At 42.0% G+C, this 18,686-nt stretch overlaps 1 protein-coding gene across 1 annotated transcript in view; it reads right to left on the reverse strand.

Annotated features, from left to right (window-relative positions):
* Positions 1-18,686, reverse strand: part of DOCK4 (dedicator of cytokinesis 4) — a 392,180-nt gene that overhangs the window by 50,731 nt on the left and 322,763 nt on the right. The window contains exons 33-37 of the mRNA XM_081957434.1: positions 18,421-18,516; positions 14,370-14,430; positions 5,255-5,348; positions 4,076-4,224; positions 2,228-2,314 (exon numbers count right to left, since the gene is read on the reverse strand). Coding sequence (XP_081813560.1) covers positions 2,228-2,314; positions 4,076-4,224; positions 5,255-5,348; positions 14,370-14,430; positions 18,421-18,516 — 487 coding nt within the window. The remainder of the gene's footprint in view (positions 1-2,227; positions 2,315-4,075; positions 4,225-5,254; positions 5,349-14,369; positions 14,431-18,420; positions 18,517-18,686) is intronic.

The raw sequence follows: 18,686 nt of genomic DNA on the forward strand, positions 1-18,686 counted from the left end.
TGGAGACTGTTTAAGAAGTAGGCACATAATCCATAGGGATGGTTGTAGGTTAGCCTTTTCAATGTTATCTTCAGTAAAGTCAATATGTAGTAGATAATTGTAGTTAGTTGTGGTACGACTAGGAAATTTGGGCACGAGCCATTGCTGTTTACAAAGACTGAACTGAAGAATGTGTTGAAAAGGATGGCCTTAACAGCTTCATCGATACAGTCTTTCCCATTAGGTCCTTTTATGGGTAGGGTTCTTGAGTCTTTAAATTTGGTGTTTACAAAATTACAGAAGGCGCGGGTGTATTTTGTGCAGAGGAGGTTTTCCTCGTCTGCAGTAGTAATTGGTGCATTCTGCCTTTATCTGGTGGCATAAGGTGTTGTATCGCTTTTCAAGTTAGTTACATAGCTAGTTCGCAAAAGTGATTTTTTTTTGATTGAAGCTTCCTTATTGTTATGGGTAATTTGTTTTTTGTTTGTTTGTTTTGGGGATTACTAATGGTAGGTATAATTTAATGACTCTTTCAACTTCGAGTAAAAAAGTGTTATAATGGTCTTCGGTAGTATTACAGCCAGTGAACAGAACATGCCAATCAAGACATGAAAGGTTGGCAGGTATGAGATTATAGTTGGCTTTTTTAAAATTATATTTTGGGGACCCATCCTTATGATCCTCTTTGTGAGGACTTAAATTGAGACAAAAATCAATCATGCTGTGGTCACTGTTGAAAAGGGTTCTTGTATTTGTAGACCATAAATTGTGTTTAAACTGTTGCAGAAGATGAGTCAAGACAGTTGTTGAGTCTAGTATTGTTAGTTACTAATTGATCCAATCCCAGAGTAGTAACGGCATTGTACAGGATTGCATGTATGGGTTCAGATGTACTTTAATTTAGGGTCCAATTTATAAGAAGTAGGTTGAAGTCACCAAGGAAAATAAGAGGGTGTGGACAGGAGGCAGGAGTAAAGTTAGCTTCTTTGCATGAATGAGGTCATAACCAGGGGCTCTGTAGCACAGTAACAAGTGAAATGTGGTATTTAAGGACAGTTCACAGACAATGGTCTCTGGAAGAGCAAGCTCCTGTGTAAGTTAAATCTTTTTTAGATTTAGGGACTTTTTATAGAAGATAGCAACTCCACCTCTCTACAGATTTCACAATCTGACTGATAAACATGATAGTCTTTTGTTGTGGAATGGCAAATGGGAAGGATGCATTCAACTCACATTCAACCACATCTCACCAACAAAAATGTGTCAAGGCTATGGTTTTCCCAGTTGCAATGTATGGCTGTGAAAGTTGGACCATAAGAAAGGCTGAGCGCCAAAGAATTGAGGCTTTTGAACTATGGTGCTGGAGAAGACGAGTCCCTTGGGCTGCAACACAATCAAATCTATCAGTCCTAGAGGAGATCAACTGAAGATGAAATTCAAATACTTTGGCCACCTAATGAGAAGGAAAGACTCACTCGAGAAGAGCCTAATGCTGGGAAAGACTAAGGGCAAAAGAAGAAGGGGACGACAGAGAATGAGATGGCTGGATGGAATCACTGAAGCAGTAGTCGTGAGCTTAAATGGACTCCAGAGAATGGTAGAGGCCAAGAAGGCCTGGAGGAACACTGTCCATGGGGTTGCGATGGGTCAAACATGACTTCGCAACTAACAACAACAAGCCAGAAAACACCTTAGTCTGCCTTTTCTGGCTTGTGTTTAGAAACATCAGAAACTCTGTTATCTAGAGCACAGTTGCTAAATCTTGAAGCCCAACATTGCCCAACAGATATCTTCCATGAAAGCCTACATTCATGTAACCCTAGATTCACTTGCACAATCCTATTTTGTTTATTCATTACATTTTTAAAATCACCCAATAGCTGAAACTCAAACAATAAATATTCATTGATACTATACTTTAAAACAAAAGTCACTATTACACTTATATTCAGTTTCGCCCACAGAAGATGAATAAAATTTGTATCTCTGTTTGATTATCAAGTATCTGATTCAGTTGGAACTGACAACCCAAAATTAACAAAGTAGGCATATTAGGCATCACACCATATTTTTGTCTTTATTAGGTTATTGGGTTATTTATTTATTGTTGTTTTTATCTACTTTTGCTTCAAGGGATGATCTTAAATTCAGGGCTGTCCTCACTGTGGGTAAAATGGTAGTCTAACTGTGAAAGGCTGTACTGTACCGTGTGAATAATTTTTATATTTTAAAAAATCAATTTCATTACCCTCATCTTGCTGAGATTTCTGTAGTCATAATAGCTTTCATATTGCTCAGCAATCTTCCTGCATAAAATAATACCATTTTCCCAGCACTGTAGACAAATAAGAAAGAGAAATGTTCACCAAAGAGAAGAATCTGAAGGTTTTTATCTGTTCCCAACAAATTTTCAAGTGTCTCCTGTTAGCAATTCAATCTCTACCTTAACAATCACTAATATTATCCAAAAGGAAGAGAACAGCTGCTTATGAAAATTGTCAAAACATTAAATATAATTAAATTTCATTCACAGAATAACTGACTTAACTGGTTCTTAGATTATCTCATTCATGCACTACTGAATACCATTGGCAAAACTGTTCACATAGCTTTATTCAAATATTTTTTATGTAGCATAGAGGACAATCAAAAGGTACCACTAATGCTGGTTTAAATCACTTTGCTCCTTGAAGCAGAGCTTATATATTGGCTTTCCTCCCTACTAGGGCCAAAATTTTAATACACTTTGCTCACAGGTGGGTTTCTACCTATTTGGACTGATTCGGTAGAATAGGTAGTAACTTGGCTGGACACGTGACCGTACCAGTTCTATCCTGAGCGCCGTCAGTTTTATTTTCTGTTCTGCACATGTGCAGAACAATCTTCATTGAAAAAAGTTTTCGGGCAATGAACTGGTAGTAATGCCAGCAGGAATCCACCCCTGACTTTGCTTGATTAGTGCTTGCAACATGCTGTGTCAATTGTTCTATCTACATTAGACTGATTAAAATATACATAAGCAGGGGAGCATAGACTAGGTCCATATGATCAATATTTCTCACAAGACCAGATTTACTGCAAAGGCATAGAGTAGTTCAATTCTCCTCCACAGATAGGTTTTTTTAAGACATTCATTTTAAAACACCTCAAACAGAGTTTAATGTAAAAAAGAGCATAACAACATTAAAGAGGAATTCATTAAAGAATTCACTTCTACAGTACAAAGATTCTCAAGATCCATCTCATTCTCAGTGTAACTGTTAGGGAAGCATTTATATAAAACTGCACAATAATCCATGAACTGGGAACTGCTGACACAGAAGACTGAATGTTAATAGGAAATGAGCAGGGAGAAGGGCATATGACATTGCATGTAAAATGACATCATTCGTACAATTATGTACTTGAGCACGGGTGTCAAACTGGTGGCCCGCAGGCTGGATGTGTCACATGCAGGCCACGCCCAGCCCAGCTCCGCAGTCAAAAAAGTCACGATATGTTATGATATGTCTCATGACATGATTGAGTTTGACACACAGTCATGTGGTGCAAGTCTGTAACTCATTTATTTGCAAAATGGTGTCATGTTGATATCATTGAGGTTTCTACCAGATCCCTATGCATGGAAAACTATATATGAAACTGGTATTTAAATTTAGCTAAAATAATCAATATATATGAAACTGGTATTTAAATTTAGCTAAAATAATCAAATCTGAAATAGATTTGGTTTTTATTGATATAGACCCTGTCATTTTAAGAACATCATAGAATTTAAAAATAAACAATACAGCTCATAAATCAATACAACAGGGCACAGTAAGTACAAATGTTGGATCATAAGAGGAATCATCCTTGTTTTTTAAAAAAACATTATCACAATTTTAACTATTGAACCTATCTGAAAGATATATATTAAATGAAATATGGGTATGGGGTACAGGTTGAAATTTTCCCTAAACAGCCAACTTCACATTTCATATGAGTATGTGCAATTTAATTTGCATATCAAATATATTGTACCTCAAATAATAGATGGCAAGCAATATTAATAATTAATTGTTCATAAGAAAAATAGGAGCCAAATCTTTCTTACTTTTCCCCTGTCAAAATTCTGGATGATTGTGAGATGAAGAAATTCTTTGCGTTGCCATTCTGTCTGCATAGGATAGCTTAGGAATTCCCGCAATGGTCTGTCTGACCATTCCAACAATTCATCATACAGCAAGAGTGTATAGGCAGCCTCTATCAAGTTTACAAATAAACATGAAACAATTTTAATGTATCAGCACAAATACAACACACACACAAACACACATATTCCATAAATAATTGATATGTGACTAAATAATTTACTCCTTGTTAAGACTGCAACTGCATTTAGATGTCAGGATAAAGTAAAGAGAATGAAACAAGCTTTGCCTATTCATGTTTCTCTCCTTTTCTTCTTTTCTGCAGGAGACCCAGACAATATAGGGAGGTCAAGGAGCCCAGTAAAGAACCAGAGATCAGGTTTGGGAAGGAGAGCTTGCCGCTCTACCCCTCAGCCTCTCTATATAATAGCAGCCCTTTGGCACCATCCAAGAAGTGGATGCTATTTTTTAGCAACTGCTTCCAAAACTGACATTCATTTCTACAATAGCGCCACATGCCCTCTGTGTAAGAAGGTCTTGCAATAGAAAGGTTGATTCTCGAAAAAGATCTATTGAAAAGGTAAGTGATCAAGTTAGCTGGGGAGGTGCTCCAAGCACAGGCCTGGGCCAGAACAAGGCCTTCTAAGGTTTTCCCCTCTCTGATGCACCCATGCTCTGCTTAACAACCACAATGTGGAGAAGAGGGATTGGGGTTATTAAGCAAGGCTATCACCATCATAACTTGCAACCATAATGAGCAGGCTACATTACAGTCATGTCAACCTGTATCATAGTGATCAACAGCAGAGATGTCAAACTGGTGGCCTGCAGGCCAGATGTGTCACATGCACGCCACACCCACACCAGCTCTGGGAAAGGAAAAAACATCACGAAATGTCACATGATGGCAACATGATCCTGCGAGTTTGGCATCCATGGTTTACAGTATCCACTGGTTGGTGTTATCCAATCAAGTTTTTTTGGAACCTGAAGAATAAAATGTGCTTCTCCCACTTCCTGAGATTAATAATAGAATAATAGATTACCACCCAATTTTTCTAATAACAGAGAAGATCTAGGTAATATACATTTAGAATATTTCCAGAAATATTTTGTCCGGGTTATGTCAAAAAAATATTTACCTGTAAAGTTTTGTGCTTTTAGGTGCAGATCATATAGTTTATGTATGTACCTAATGTACATCTCTTCTTTATTCAATTCTGTTTTATAGAAATTCTGGAACCAAAGCAAATTATTAAATACTATTACAAGAGATAATATAACTTATATTCTACAAATCACTCAACTCAACTCTGCTGCTCTCTCTCCTGAAAAGGATGTGAATGTTTTGTTCACAAACCTTAAGCAATTATTTTATATTTTAAAAGTTAAATAAAAAAAGGAATACATTGTATAACTGACATATATACATACCATATTAAACTCAGAAAGTGAATAAAAATACATGTTTAAAAATTTCAGAAGTTTTATCTAAATCCTAATTGATAAATAGGCTACTTTCCTAATCTTAGCCATTACAACCTCACAACATACTCCCACAAACTAGAATCACGGTAATGATATTATCAGAGGTAGTGGAGCTGTTGTTTGTTTGTTTTTCTTCCTTGTGTCAGCATTTTTAAAGTGTAGAAATGGGAACAGAATAGCTTAAGGAAGGAAGGAAAGAAAAAACCCTCTCTTTCAAAATCATGCCACCTAAATTCAGGAACAGAATGACTGTTTGAACGAAAGGACAGATTGTCAGATGCCTCCCACTCCCTTGACCATCTTTTTAAAAGCAAAACCAATATTTAGGTTCCCAAAATGCGCCAAATGACCGTTGTCTTACCTGAACGGTCATTCTCGGGGCGCTGCGGGAGAGTCCAAGGAAGGGTTAACACAGCCTATCTGCCCAAGGACTGAGATGATTTTTTCCCCTGGTCACGCCTCCTTTGCCTTCCTAGGGTCAGTTTTAAAAACGAGGTCTTGACTGTCGAGGAAGCTCAATTCGCCTTCAAGTTCACGGAACAGTCACATAGTCGCCTATTAACCCTGGGTGGGTCTTGGACTCTCCCGCAGTGCCCCGAGAACGACTGTTCAGGTAAGACAACGGTCATTCTCCATGGTGCTGCTTGGAGAGTCCAAGGAAGGGACATGCCCAAGCTATAGTGTCCCAGGGCGGGAAATGTCACTACTGGTCGGAGCCTCGATCACTTGCTGCAAAACTCTTCTCCCAAAGGAGGCTTCGGCGGAGGCAAAGGAATATATCTTATAATTTCTAATGAAAGCCGTGGGAGAAGCCCACGTAGCAGCTCTGCAAATGTCCATGATAGACGCCTGGGTCGCCCATGCTGCAGTTGTGGCCGCGCTTCTTGTGGAGTGGGCCGTCACCCGGGCTGGAACCGTCTTGCCCTGGTGTTCGTAAGTCATCTTGATGCAGGCCCTTAGCCAGCATCCAATGGTTGATGAAGAAACCTTGTGCCCCAATGACCCCGGTTGAAAAGACACAAAGAAGGCCTCAGAGTGTCTGAGATCCTTGGTTCTTTTCAAGTAGATCCAAACAGCACGCCGCACGTCCAGCTTGTGCCAGCAGCGCTCCCTGGGATGCTGAGGTTTGGGGCAGAAGTTTGGGAGTATCACCTCCTGAGCTCTGTGGAAATGAGAATTCACCTTCGGTAAGAAGGCTGGATCTAGACGTAGAATGACACGGTCCGGGTGGATGATACAAAGCTCTTCCCTGACAGAGAAGGCAGCAATCTCTGACACCCATCTAGCTGAGGTAATAGCTATCAGAAAAGTGGTTTTGAGAGACAGATGCTGAAGAGAGACCTTTCTCAAGGGTTCAAAGGGCGCAGAGGTCAAGGCCTGCAAAACGAACGGTAAGTTCCAGGTCGGGTATCTATGCACCGCCTGGGGTCGTAAATTAGAAGCCCCTTTTAGGAAACTTTTGACCTGGGGGTGATGGCTCAAGGATTGAGAGTGGTGTCTCGCCAGAATGGTAGACAAGGCCGCGACCTGCCGCCGAAGAGTTGCTGGTGCCAGACCCTTGTCCAATCCGGCCTGGAGAAAGTCCAGTAACTGAGGCACGGACGCCTCAACGCCAACGATGTTCCGCTGCTTGCACCAATCTGAAAATGCAGACCAAGTCGCTTCATAAATGCGAGTCGTGGCCGGTCGTCTGGAAGCTTGAATCGTCTGAATGACCTTGTCCGAGAGACGCAAATCCCTCAGGAGCTGCCCCTCAAGCGCCAAACGGCTAGCTGAAGCCACTGGGGCTCTGGATGAATTATGGCTCCCTGAGTCAGGACCACCTTCTCTGGGGGAATCCTCCATGGTCTCTCCACGGAGAGATCGGTCAGATCCGCAAACCAAGACCTCCTGGGCCAATACGGAGCCACCAGGATGAGCTCCGCCCCCTCTGTCAGAAGCTTGGAGATCACCTGCGGAATAAGAGGTAGAGACGGAAATGCGTACAGTAGCCCCGGAGGCCACTCTGTCCCCTCCGCCTGAGACAACCGGTACCATGAGAAGAATCTCTGCAGGTGAGTGTTTGTCGCCACCGCAAACAGGTCGACTTGAGGAAGGCCAAACCTCCTCACAATCTGGTCGAACAGGTCCAAATGCAGCCTCCACTCCGAGTTGTCGAGTGTCTGACGACTCAGCCAATCCGCACTCACGTTGTTGGTGCCGGAAATGTGATCTGCCCTCAGCGACGCCAAGTGGAGCTCTGCCCAACGACCCAAGGCCTCTGCTTCTGCCATGAGTCTCCTGGAATGGGTGCCACCCTGCCGGTTCACGTGCGCCTTTGTGGCGATATTGTCTGTAAGCAGCAGCACATGGTGACCCCTTAGTTGGTTCCAGAACCGTCTCAGAGCGAGTCTGGCAGCTCTCAGCTCCAGCCAATTGATGTTTCGGGCCGCTTCCGCGCACGACCACCTGCCTTGTGCCAGCTGACCCTGGCAATGTGCACCCCAACCGAAGAGGCTTGCATCTGTAGTCACAACAATCCTGTCGGGCTCTTTGAACAGGCAGCCCTTCTCCACCGCCTGTGACTGCCACCATCTCAGGGAACGGGACACCTTCAGTGGAAGCCCAACCTTCCTGGTCGAGTTGCTCGCCTTCGCCCTCTGCATTGGCATGATTCTCTGGCATGAAGACGAGCCCAGGGAACCACATTGAGGCAAGATATCATGATCCCCAGTAACTGGGATAGTTGGACGATCAGTAAGGCTGTAGCTCTGCGACACTGCCGAATTCTGTCCCTGAGATTGCGCAGCCTGTCTGGAGACAGGAAAACATGGCATGAGGCCGAGTCTATTATGGCGCCCAGGTGCTGTATGCGTGTGGCAGGGACCAGGTGGCTCTTCTCCACGTTCACAGAGAACCCATGGTCCTGCAAGGTGCGAATGGTGACACTTACGTCCTTCGTCGCTTGTGACTGGCTCCTCGAGTGGATGATGATGTCGTCGAGGTAGCACTCCAGATGGATGGGAAGCTTGCGCAGATGAGCCGCCACAGCTGCAAGAAGCTTTGTAAACGTTCTGGGTGCCGAAGAGAGTCCGAACGGCAGCGCCTTGTATTGATAGTGTCTGCCGTTGTAGCACAGTCGGAGAAACTTCCTGTGGGCCGGATGAATGGGCACATGTAGATACACCTCCTTGAGATAGATGGAGGTGAGCAGGTCGCCTCGCCGAATGCAGCTGAGGATGGACTGGAGGGACTGCATCTTGAAGCGCTTGTAGGCCAGATGCCGGTTCAGGCGCTTCAGATCTAATATGGCCCTCCACCCCCTGAGCTCTTGGGGACCAGGAATAGAATGGAGTAAAATCCCCTCCCTTCCTGCTCTAGGGGAACGGGCTCTATGGCCTTTATCAGCAGAAGATGTTCTATCTCTGCTTGCATGAGGGATCTTTTTATGGGATTCTTGGCCACAGGGCAACGAATGAATGTTCGGGGCGGGAAGGATAGAAATTCCAGTGTCAGCCCCTTCCTGATGATGTTTAAAATCCACGAATCTGTGGTGATCTCCTCCCACCGTTCTGCATAAAGTTGCAGGCGGCCTCCGATGGGAGCAGACCTGTGGTGGTCACTTGCCACGTCTGAACTGCCGGTTGTTGGAGCCCCCTCGAAAGGGCTTTCGAAAGGAACCCTGGTTGTGCTGTCTACCCCTGGGGTTAAAGCTGCCCCTGTCCTGTGCCCTGTCATTGGACTGGCTGTAGGACCTCTGATAGGGATAGGAAGAGGTGGAGGCCTGGGTGGTGTCCTGAGCTCGAAAGGTCTGTTTTCTGAAGGACCCAGAACCCTTCCTCTCATTCTTTTTAAAAGTAGACGGAAGGACCTTACGTTTGTCCTTCGTCTCAATCACAAACTTGTCTAATCCATCCCCAAAGAGAAACCCTCCTTTGAAGGGAGCTGAAGCCAGCTTCCATTTGGCCTTCATGTCTGCCTGCCAGTGCTGGAGCCATAGCAAGCAACGTGAGGTCACGTTGGAGGCCAGCACCCTGGATGCAAATTTTGCAGCAGTCAGGGAAGCGTCAGCAGAATATTCTACAGCAGCAATTATTTTGTCCAGATCGTGACGCCAGCGAGACGCCTCAGAGGGAGGCTTGGATCTCAATTGGCATAGCCATAGCAAGGAAGCCCTCGTGAAGAAGGAAGACGAGGTGGATGCCTTGATCGCCCAGGAAGCCGCCTGGTGCGTCTTAAGACAGGCCTTCTCAGACCTCTTGTCCTCCACCTTCAAACCCTCCAACAGGTCAGCTGGGAGGGAAGAAGAGGAGGTCAGAGAAACCACTGGGGCATCTACCTCAGGCATTTTTAACACATCCTCCAACTTCTGTTCCAGAGGGAACAGAGTTTTATCCGCGCCACTGGGATTGGCCAGAGTCCCTGGCTGCACCCACTGACGCTGCACCACGTCCATAAACATGTCAGGAACTGGAATAAGTTCTGGATCTGGGGTGGTCTCACTAAATAAGCCCGCCTTAAGGTCCTGAGGGATGGGGATAGAGGCCTTATCCTTAGGTTTGGTACCTAACTCTGTAGAGGTCCTGGCCTTGTGCAAGATGGCCTTAAACAAAGAAGGCTTGAACAAACCAGTGAAGGCTGGTTTGTCGGGGGGCATATCCTCATCCTCTGAAAGTTGAAACTCATCTACAGTTTCATCTTCCCACATGGACACCTCTGTGGTAACAGAAGTGCCTGGAGAACCAGGCTCGAGGTTCCTACCCGCCGCCTGGGAAGAGGTAGGCCTTGAGGCCTTACTCTTTCTACTTTCCATGTGGCGCAAGGCCTCAACCACCCCTTGAGAGATGGCCTGAGTAATGATCTCCTTCATCTCTGCCGAAATAGCTGGGCCTTGTCCTCAACAGGCCTGGGCCTAGAAGAGACTGCACCCCTTGCAGAGTGAGCAGGAACTAAGGGCACCCCCATGTGGGGACAGCCAGAGAAAAGTTCCAAATCATCCCTTACAGAGGAACTGGGGGAATCAGGATAACCCAGTGAGGCAGCAGGAGAACCAGACCTGGAATCCCTGCCACTAATAGAAGGAGACTGATCCCCCTGATTAGAGAGAGAGTCCTCTCTCTCTTGTCTGTTTAAGACAGAACCCAGCTCAGCCTCACAGGTTTGAGGAGGATGAAGGGCCTGGGCCTTACCAGGCTGCTCTTTGGAGCCCTCAAGCCTCCTATCCCCTAGGTGTTTGGGGCCCTTATTTCCTGAGGAGCTATGGGAGGGCTTGCCCCCTGCCCCCTTACCACCCTTTCTCCCTTGGCCCGAGGGATCTGGCCTACTGCGCTTGGCGGATGGCCCAGCCAGCTCGTCCCTCTGCTCCAAACCTTCATCTGCCATGTTTGCACAGGTGTGGATCAGTTCAACTGTTTGAGAAGGGCAGTCGACGCTGGCCAGCCGGCTCCTAAGCGTCTGCAGATCCTGGAACTCTCTGGAGGCTGGAATAAGGCACCAGGACACTCCACAGCCGCCCCTTCAGTCGAAGGGTCACTCGAGAGGCTCCGGTACTGCCGGTGACCCAAGCAGGACACTCCAAGCTCTCCGCGGCGATCTGCTGAGAGGCGGAGAGGTGCGGAGAATCCAAGAGCTTTTCCCTGCTGCTTGCTGTTAAAATCAGCAGAGAAAATGGCCGCCGCGACTTTCGCACACTTTTAAAACGCGCCCAGAATGCAGCCAGGCGCCTAATTTGGCCGTTGGAAAGCGCGCCAACACGTCGCTTCCAAAATGGCCGCCGTGACCTTCGGAGCCAGCAGGGACGCCGCCGAAGGAGAAATCCAGCCGAAAATCTCCTTAACAAGCGGCGGGGGCGCGCCGAAGCTAGGAACGTCCCCGCACTCGCCGGCAGCCGCCATACCAGTGGCCACAGCTAAATCCTGCACTGCAAGTGCAGCAGGTGGGCTCCTCCAATGCCTCTGTAGGATCACACTCAATTTTAATAATAAAGAAAGAAGCCGAATCAGTAATAGGAAAAAAGGGAAATAAAGGGAAAAAATCCTTATTGCTAATCTAACCTACACTAAGAGATTTTTCTTAGGAAACCCAGCCTATCTGTCCAAAGACCGGGAACTCCCCTAAAGACGTCCTATCGGGCGGACTGAGTTTTTAAAACTGACCCTAGGGAGGCAAAGGAGGCGTGACCAGGGGAAAAAAATCAACTCAGTCCTTGGGCAGATAGGCTGTGTTAACCCTTCCTTGGACTCTTCAAGCAGCGCCATGGAGAATGTAATATTCATGATTGGGAATTCAGGGGATTGAATGCTTTGTCCAGCTTTGTGACAATTTTACTGTAGTTCTGGACTAAAGCTAATGTTCCAGCTTTAAGCAAATTGAATGCTCTTGCAATAGACAACCTATATAGATTTTGGGGGAATTTATGTTAATTATTTGAATAATGAAGCGTATGTTACATGTATGTGACATAGAAAGTTCAGCATATGATTATACCTACCAAAAGAATTTTTGTTGATCTTAAAAACAGGTATACCTTGTGTAGTGATGATAGATTTATTCCCCTCTCTCTGCTAGGTATAACTTTTAAATTTGTCCTAATAAGGAGATGGATTTTTCAAAAAAAGAGTCATATTGTAACTAGGATGAACTCTCCTGCTTGTGGATTTTTTAAATACTATTTCCTTTGTTTGTTTTGCATTCTGGATTAGAAGCACACTTATAATTAATTCACAAATGCATGCATACCAACTAACAACTGAAATCTATGTTTGTTCTATCATCACTTAATGACTGTCTAACAATGATTTGCATATATGAATGAGGCATCACAGAAAAACATATTTATAAACAAAGCACTACCCATAACTAAATTAAAGCTTTGAGCATTATAGCCTTGACTCAATTTCTGTCCATTACAAATAGATGTCTTAAATAATAATGCTATTTTTAGACATGGAATTGTGCTAAAATTATATTTTAAAAACTCTTTTTTGAACTAAGCTATATAAAGAAGGAAATTTAGAAATGTGATTATAAAAGTGGAACATAAGATTTAAAGTCAAATAGAATTGTGCATTGATATATTATTTATCCATGTGATCATTCCAAAGATGATATTCTGACTTTCCCATCTCTTCAGCCTGTAATATTTACAGAAAATCTACTTTCATGCAGGATCCCTGTGGGCCACAAGCATCGCTGCATTGTATCAAATATATTCTTGTTGATAGTCAAAAAAGACTACATTACATAATGTTAAGTAAAATAGAATTGCAGAAGAATACTTTTTTCCTTTTAATCTCATGAGCTGAAATATTGGAATTGTCTTTCAAGGAGATAAACAGGATTGTAAATTGTGCCTATGTTCCTTCATCAGGAAAATCTAATCAAAGGTATCTGAGATTGAAGGTAAAGTATTTACCAAATGCTGAGTCCATATTGAAAAGAATAATGAAAGAAAACAGCAATTGGAGTCCATGCCTTAGATGAAAAAATACCCTGCAATTAAAATGTCACCAAGGATTCAGACTCTGGCAAGCTCTTGCTGTTGACAACTATTTGCCACTTGAAATAAGTGGCACAAATTTGGATTTTTCTAGCCTCTCCTTGCTTTTTTTTAATGAACAAAGGCATTCCAGTTTAGCCACAGCATTTATGGGCCTCCAGCAATCGAATAGCTCTTAGCATAGGTTGTTCACATTGGCGAACATTGTTAGAATAATAGATATTTTATATACTTAGATGAGGTTTGTTACAATATAAAAATCTTTCTCATATCTAGTTCAAATAAGGACAACTGATTTCAATTGGACTTAGTTCTATGTAAATTTATATATTACACATTTATAAGTTTTTTAATATTAGTTAGTTTCCAGTCTAAAGTTGGTTGATTTTACAGCAAGACCCCTCTCCTAAATGCCATTTACCCTGGCCTGATACCTCTCATTATGATACAATATGACAATTGAAAATCCCATGTACTTGAATAATCTAAAACTTTTATTGTTTCACTATTGCATGTCGGCAGGTATATAAACTATGATACTTTAACCTCTTGAACTTGATATTATTTATTCTTAAGATTGTTTTTGTGTATGTTTAATATAGTATCCTATCCTATAAACTTTTTACATTTGGTGGTAGAACCTAGCAAAGCACAAAATCGAACAAAATATTCATCCACACCACAAACATTTCATCAAACATTATCAACTTCAGGCCCAACAGTGATTTAAAATAATCTACATGGAATTAAATATAGTACTGGTACATTACATTAAATTTAATTTAATTATCTAACTAAATTGAATTTAGTAAATAAGAAATGTCTCAGTAACAGTATAACTGACGTATTTAAGGGAAAGTGTGATATAGCAGTTAGTACTGAAGTAGAACTAGGATTTGATTGGGAAAAGCAGGTTCAGATCCCAGCAGGGCCATGAAGCTCTCTGAAAAGTTTGGCTGATAGAATAATATCTGTTCTTATTTCCATTCTTTAGAAAATTCTAATAGAATATACTAAACTCTCACATATCTCTTTATTCCTGGATTTGCACTTTCCCCCCCACATACTTCCAAAAACATTGACTAGGCAACTATCAATATATATTCAATGTAGCATAAATATTTTATTCTTTTAAAATAGGCTTTGAATTCATTGCTGTACATTACACATGCAATAGAATTTGCACTTTTAATCTGTCTGAAAAGCAGGCTATTAAAGAATATGCTTCTCAACTAAGCTTTGGCATTTTTAATATGAAATAGCAAGATATCCAGAATCAAAGAGATACACACCAACAAGCTGACAGTACATCCAATCTTTTTGCCATCCACTTCTCCCATTTTCATGCAGTCTCTGGACAAGGGAAAAAAACATTTGAAGGAAACATTATACAGAAACATCAGATTAAATAATCTATCAAGATAACTTTTATTAAGAGATTCATACACACTACATAGAGAATAGAATAGAATAGAATTCTTTATTGGCCAAGTGTGATTGGACACACAAGGAATTTGTCTTTGGTGCATATGCTCTAAGTGTACATAAAAAGACAAGATACATTCATCAGGAATCATAAAATACAGCACTTAATGATAGGCATAGGGTACAAAAAAGCAATCAGGAAATGACAAGTATATTCAAGTATATACTCATACCATAAAATGCAAAATGAATTTAAAAACTAAAGGAATATGTAGCTGCATTCTTTCATCATGCATTCTTTCCTTATATATTCCAATTTTCATTTCTCCCTTTCTTTTGCTATTTTCTTGTCAATTTGTACACTGTACATTAATATCAAAGCAGCAATGTTTAGTGCCATTTTATATAAAGCAATGTATACAAGGAGAACATTTATCATCTTCTACAATTAAAGAACTGCTGGCCACAAAATAATAAACATTAAAAATAGTTTAATACAATAGCAATCAAATCAAGATAGGTCCCTTCATTTAAGTGTTGACTATCATAGGCTAAACACTGTTTGTGTTGAAAACATCTAACCACTGCCAATGAAAGATATCCTAGCCCATTTGGCCAAGGGCAGGATTTTTACCAAGCTGAACTTGTGGGACGTGCATTACTGATCAAGGAAGGCAATGAAGGAAAAACAGCTTTTAATTACCCCTTGGGTAATTTTTCCATTTCCTAGTTCTCCCCTTTGGACTGCAGGATGCCCCTGTTGTATTTATGCAGCTGATAAACAAAGTGCTGCATGAGCATCTTTACAAAGAGGTTTTGGTCTAAATCAGGGATGTCAAACTCAAGGCTCGAGGGCTGGATTTGGCCCGCAGGGTGCTTAGATCTGGCCCATGGGGCTGTCCTGGAAACAGCAAATGACTGGCCCACAGAGCCTCTGCCAGCAAAAACAGAGCTTGGGAGGGCTGCAAACTGGCCATGCTCACCCTGGCCATGCCCACCTGGGCTGAGGTCAGACACAACCCTAATGCGACCCTCAATGAAATTGAGTTGGATACCTCTGTTCTAAATGAATGACATATTAATCCATACCGAAACTATGGCAGAGCACATACAATTAGTCAGGGTTGTGCTCAAAAAGCTCCAAGCAGCCCAATTGTATGCCAAACTGTCTAAATGAGAATATCATCAAAGTAGAATTGATTATCTGGGGTTTCACATTTCCCATGAAGGAATAGAAATGGACCCTCAGCAACTACAAAGCTTCCTGGGAAACCTTTACCATCAATTCATCCCATCATTTTCCCAGATAGCCCTCCCCATCACCAACCTACTAAAGACAAAAGGGAATGGGAACCCCAAGCCTAGCCAGCTGCTGAAGTGGACAATGGAATGCCAAGCAGCATTTGAAAACCTCAAGTGCTTGTTCAAAGCAGAACCTGTGCTGAAACACCCAGACACCAATGACCCCTTTGTCATTCAAGCAGATGCTAGTGATGTGGCAGTGGGGGCAATGCTCCTGGAGAAAAATGAGCAGGGGGTTCTGCAGACCTGTGCCTATACCTCCCAAAAGCTTCTCAAAACTGAACATACGTGGGTGGTTTTGGGAAAGGAAGTGTATACAGTGCGCCGGATGCTCTGAACCTGGAGGTATTCCTTGGAAAGGGGAAAAATCTCTTTTGAGATATAGACTGACCATAAAAATTTAGAAGCCTTAAAGACCACTGCAAATTGTCATCCAAGCAAGTCTGCTGGGCTACTTTAACTGATTCAATGTCATACTGCAATATCTCCTGGGGTGGGGGATGGAGAGAACTTCATAACAGATGCCCTATTCAAAGCTGGAGGTAATTAGACCAGTTATCCCATTCCAGCAATTAGCGGTTCCAGTCACCTCTAGAGGGCAAGCTAAGCTAAAAGTCCAGGTAGCCGAGGACCTAAGGGATGCCCTGAAAAGGGCACTAGAGAAGGACAAGTGGTTCCAAACCCATAAGGACAAATGTATGTGCAGGATAGCTTAGCTTGGGTGGGAACTAAATTATACATTCCTGAAAGTCAATGATTATTGGTTCTACAGAAAAGCCATGATTCAAAAATAGTGGGACATTTAGGCTTTTCAAAATCTTGCACTTGGTTAAGCACCAGTTTTGGTGGTTGTCACTAAAGAAGGACATAGAAAGTTATGTAGCTAGCTGCCCTATTTGTGCCTCTGCCAAAAGGCAACAAGGAAAAATGCGAGGATTTCTCCAGCAGGTGGTGGAGCCACCTCCCGGGCTGGGATGAGGGGAAACATCTATAACTTTTTCATGCAGGAAATTTAGTTTGAGCCTTACTTTACTGCAGCCAGCAGCTTTTAGTAAAAGAACTATCACTTCAATAAAATGGAGTCTAGGGTCTTTCCTTCCTAAGAGACCTGACTGAGGCAGTCTGACAGTCAGAATCTCTGTGCTTAGAACACTAACAGAGCCAGAGTATGGCATGTACATTGTTGCCAAATGACATAGCCTAGCAATAAAGATACTGAATTAGTAAATTTCAGATTTGGATTTTGCCTCTGCCATGAAGTTGATAATTAGGAAACCATCTATTCGGCATCAGTACCCACATTTATAATAGGAATATTTTTGTGACATATTGCATAGTTTTTTTAAAAGTAATAGCCAATTATAATGCTAACATCACTGGTAATGCAATTAAATTCCTTATCTGTTGTTAAATGTAGACCTTTCACTGATGCCCAATAACAATTCGAATCTCTTTTAAAAGATTATTGGTAGCAATGAAGCACAGCTCACAACAGAAGATGATAAGAACTTTTATGTAAGAACATAAAAATATTCCTGTTATTAAGATTCAGATTCATTCCCATTAGTTGCATGAAAAGATGAAATTCAGTGCCCTTGCAAGAACAAATGGAAGCAAATAGCTTTTAGAGGTCAGCGAAGATCTTCTGCTATGTCCAGAATTTAGAGCAATCTTCTTCTTACATGGTGTCTTTATATATGTAGTACAATGCCTTGTTCTGTTACTCATTTTAGAAAGCATAGTTCAGGGTAACTGGAGAGCATCAGGCAGGTAAAGAGTCTAAGATGATTCATTTTCTATTTATAGTCCTGCCAGTTGTAGAACCTCATACAGCAAAAATAAAGACAACATTGAATGCTTTCTTTATATGATAAAGAAGCTATCTGACATTGAATTCATTCTTGACATAGTATAGCAAAGACAGTCAAGGACAGGGGCAAACCATTTTTTTGTATAAGGTAGAAGAGAGAATATCACCTCATTCCCACTCCCTGCCAATTTCATGTTAATAGGCACTGTATCTAATGCCAATCAATTTATTTTGTCATCATAGGCAGAACACTGCACAGGCATTCTTCCCCTAACATTAAAATATAATAATAATATATTAAATCACAATTTTTCTGCCATTTCATGAGACCCCAAATGAGGTACCCATGATTTTAATGGTACTAAAAGCACATCTAGCTTTGATTGAAATGCAACCAGTATCAAACTCATCTACAGATTTTTCATTAGTATAAAGCTTCTAGTTAGAACTGGCTATACATTATGAATAATTATATTCCATAAATATTTCCTGAATAAGCCACCACAAAATTGGGGGGAATGGAAGAACTTCCTGGGCGCAGAAAGATTGCATGTCATTCTGATTCTGTTAGAAGTTTTCTCTGTGACATGCAAGGTTTCAACAGATAAGGAGTCTAAGATGTGAGGCACTGTTGAAATATGTTCATCTTTTGCATATTACATGTAGGATGACTACATTTTGTAATGTACAAAATCTGACAACTCGATGACTGATATATGTCTGTTTTTTCTTCCCAAAATGATTCATTTTGGAAGAATGCAGACAATACTATATTTCTTACTGTAAAGCAAGCATCCATTGCTCACCTGTAGTCCAGCAGCCTCTCCATAAGACGGGTTACAGTGGCGATTAATGAAACACCACTTTCTCTCCATGTTTCACGTTCAATTTTCTTCAGCAGGCTAGAAGGAATGAACCCAGGGCAAAATATCAGCATTTATTTTTACCAGTCTCCATAACAACCAATTTATACTCAAAGGTACCTAAAATGTCTTAGCAATATCTGTTCATTTTAATATCTGTTATTTTATACAAAACACAACTGCAAATATTGTCTTACCTGGGATAAGGA

This window comes from Natrix helvetica (genome assembly GCF_964273705.1).
Source record: "Natrix helvetica genome assembly, chromosome: 6".
Classification (NCBI taxonomy): Eukaryota; Metazoa; Chordata; class Lepidosauria; order Squamata; family Natricidae; genus Natrix; species Natrix helvetica.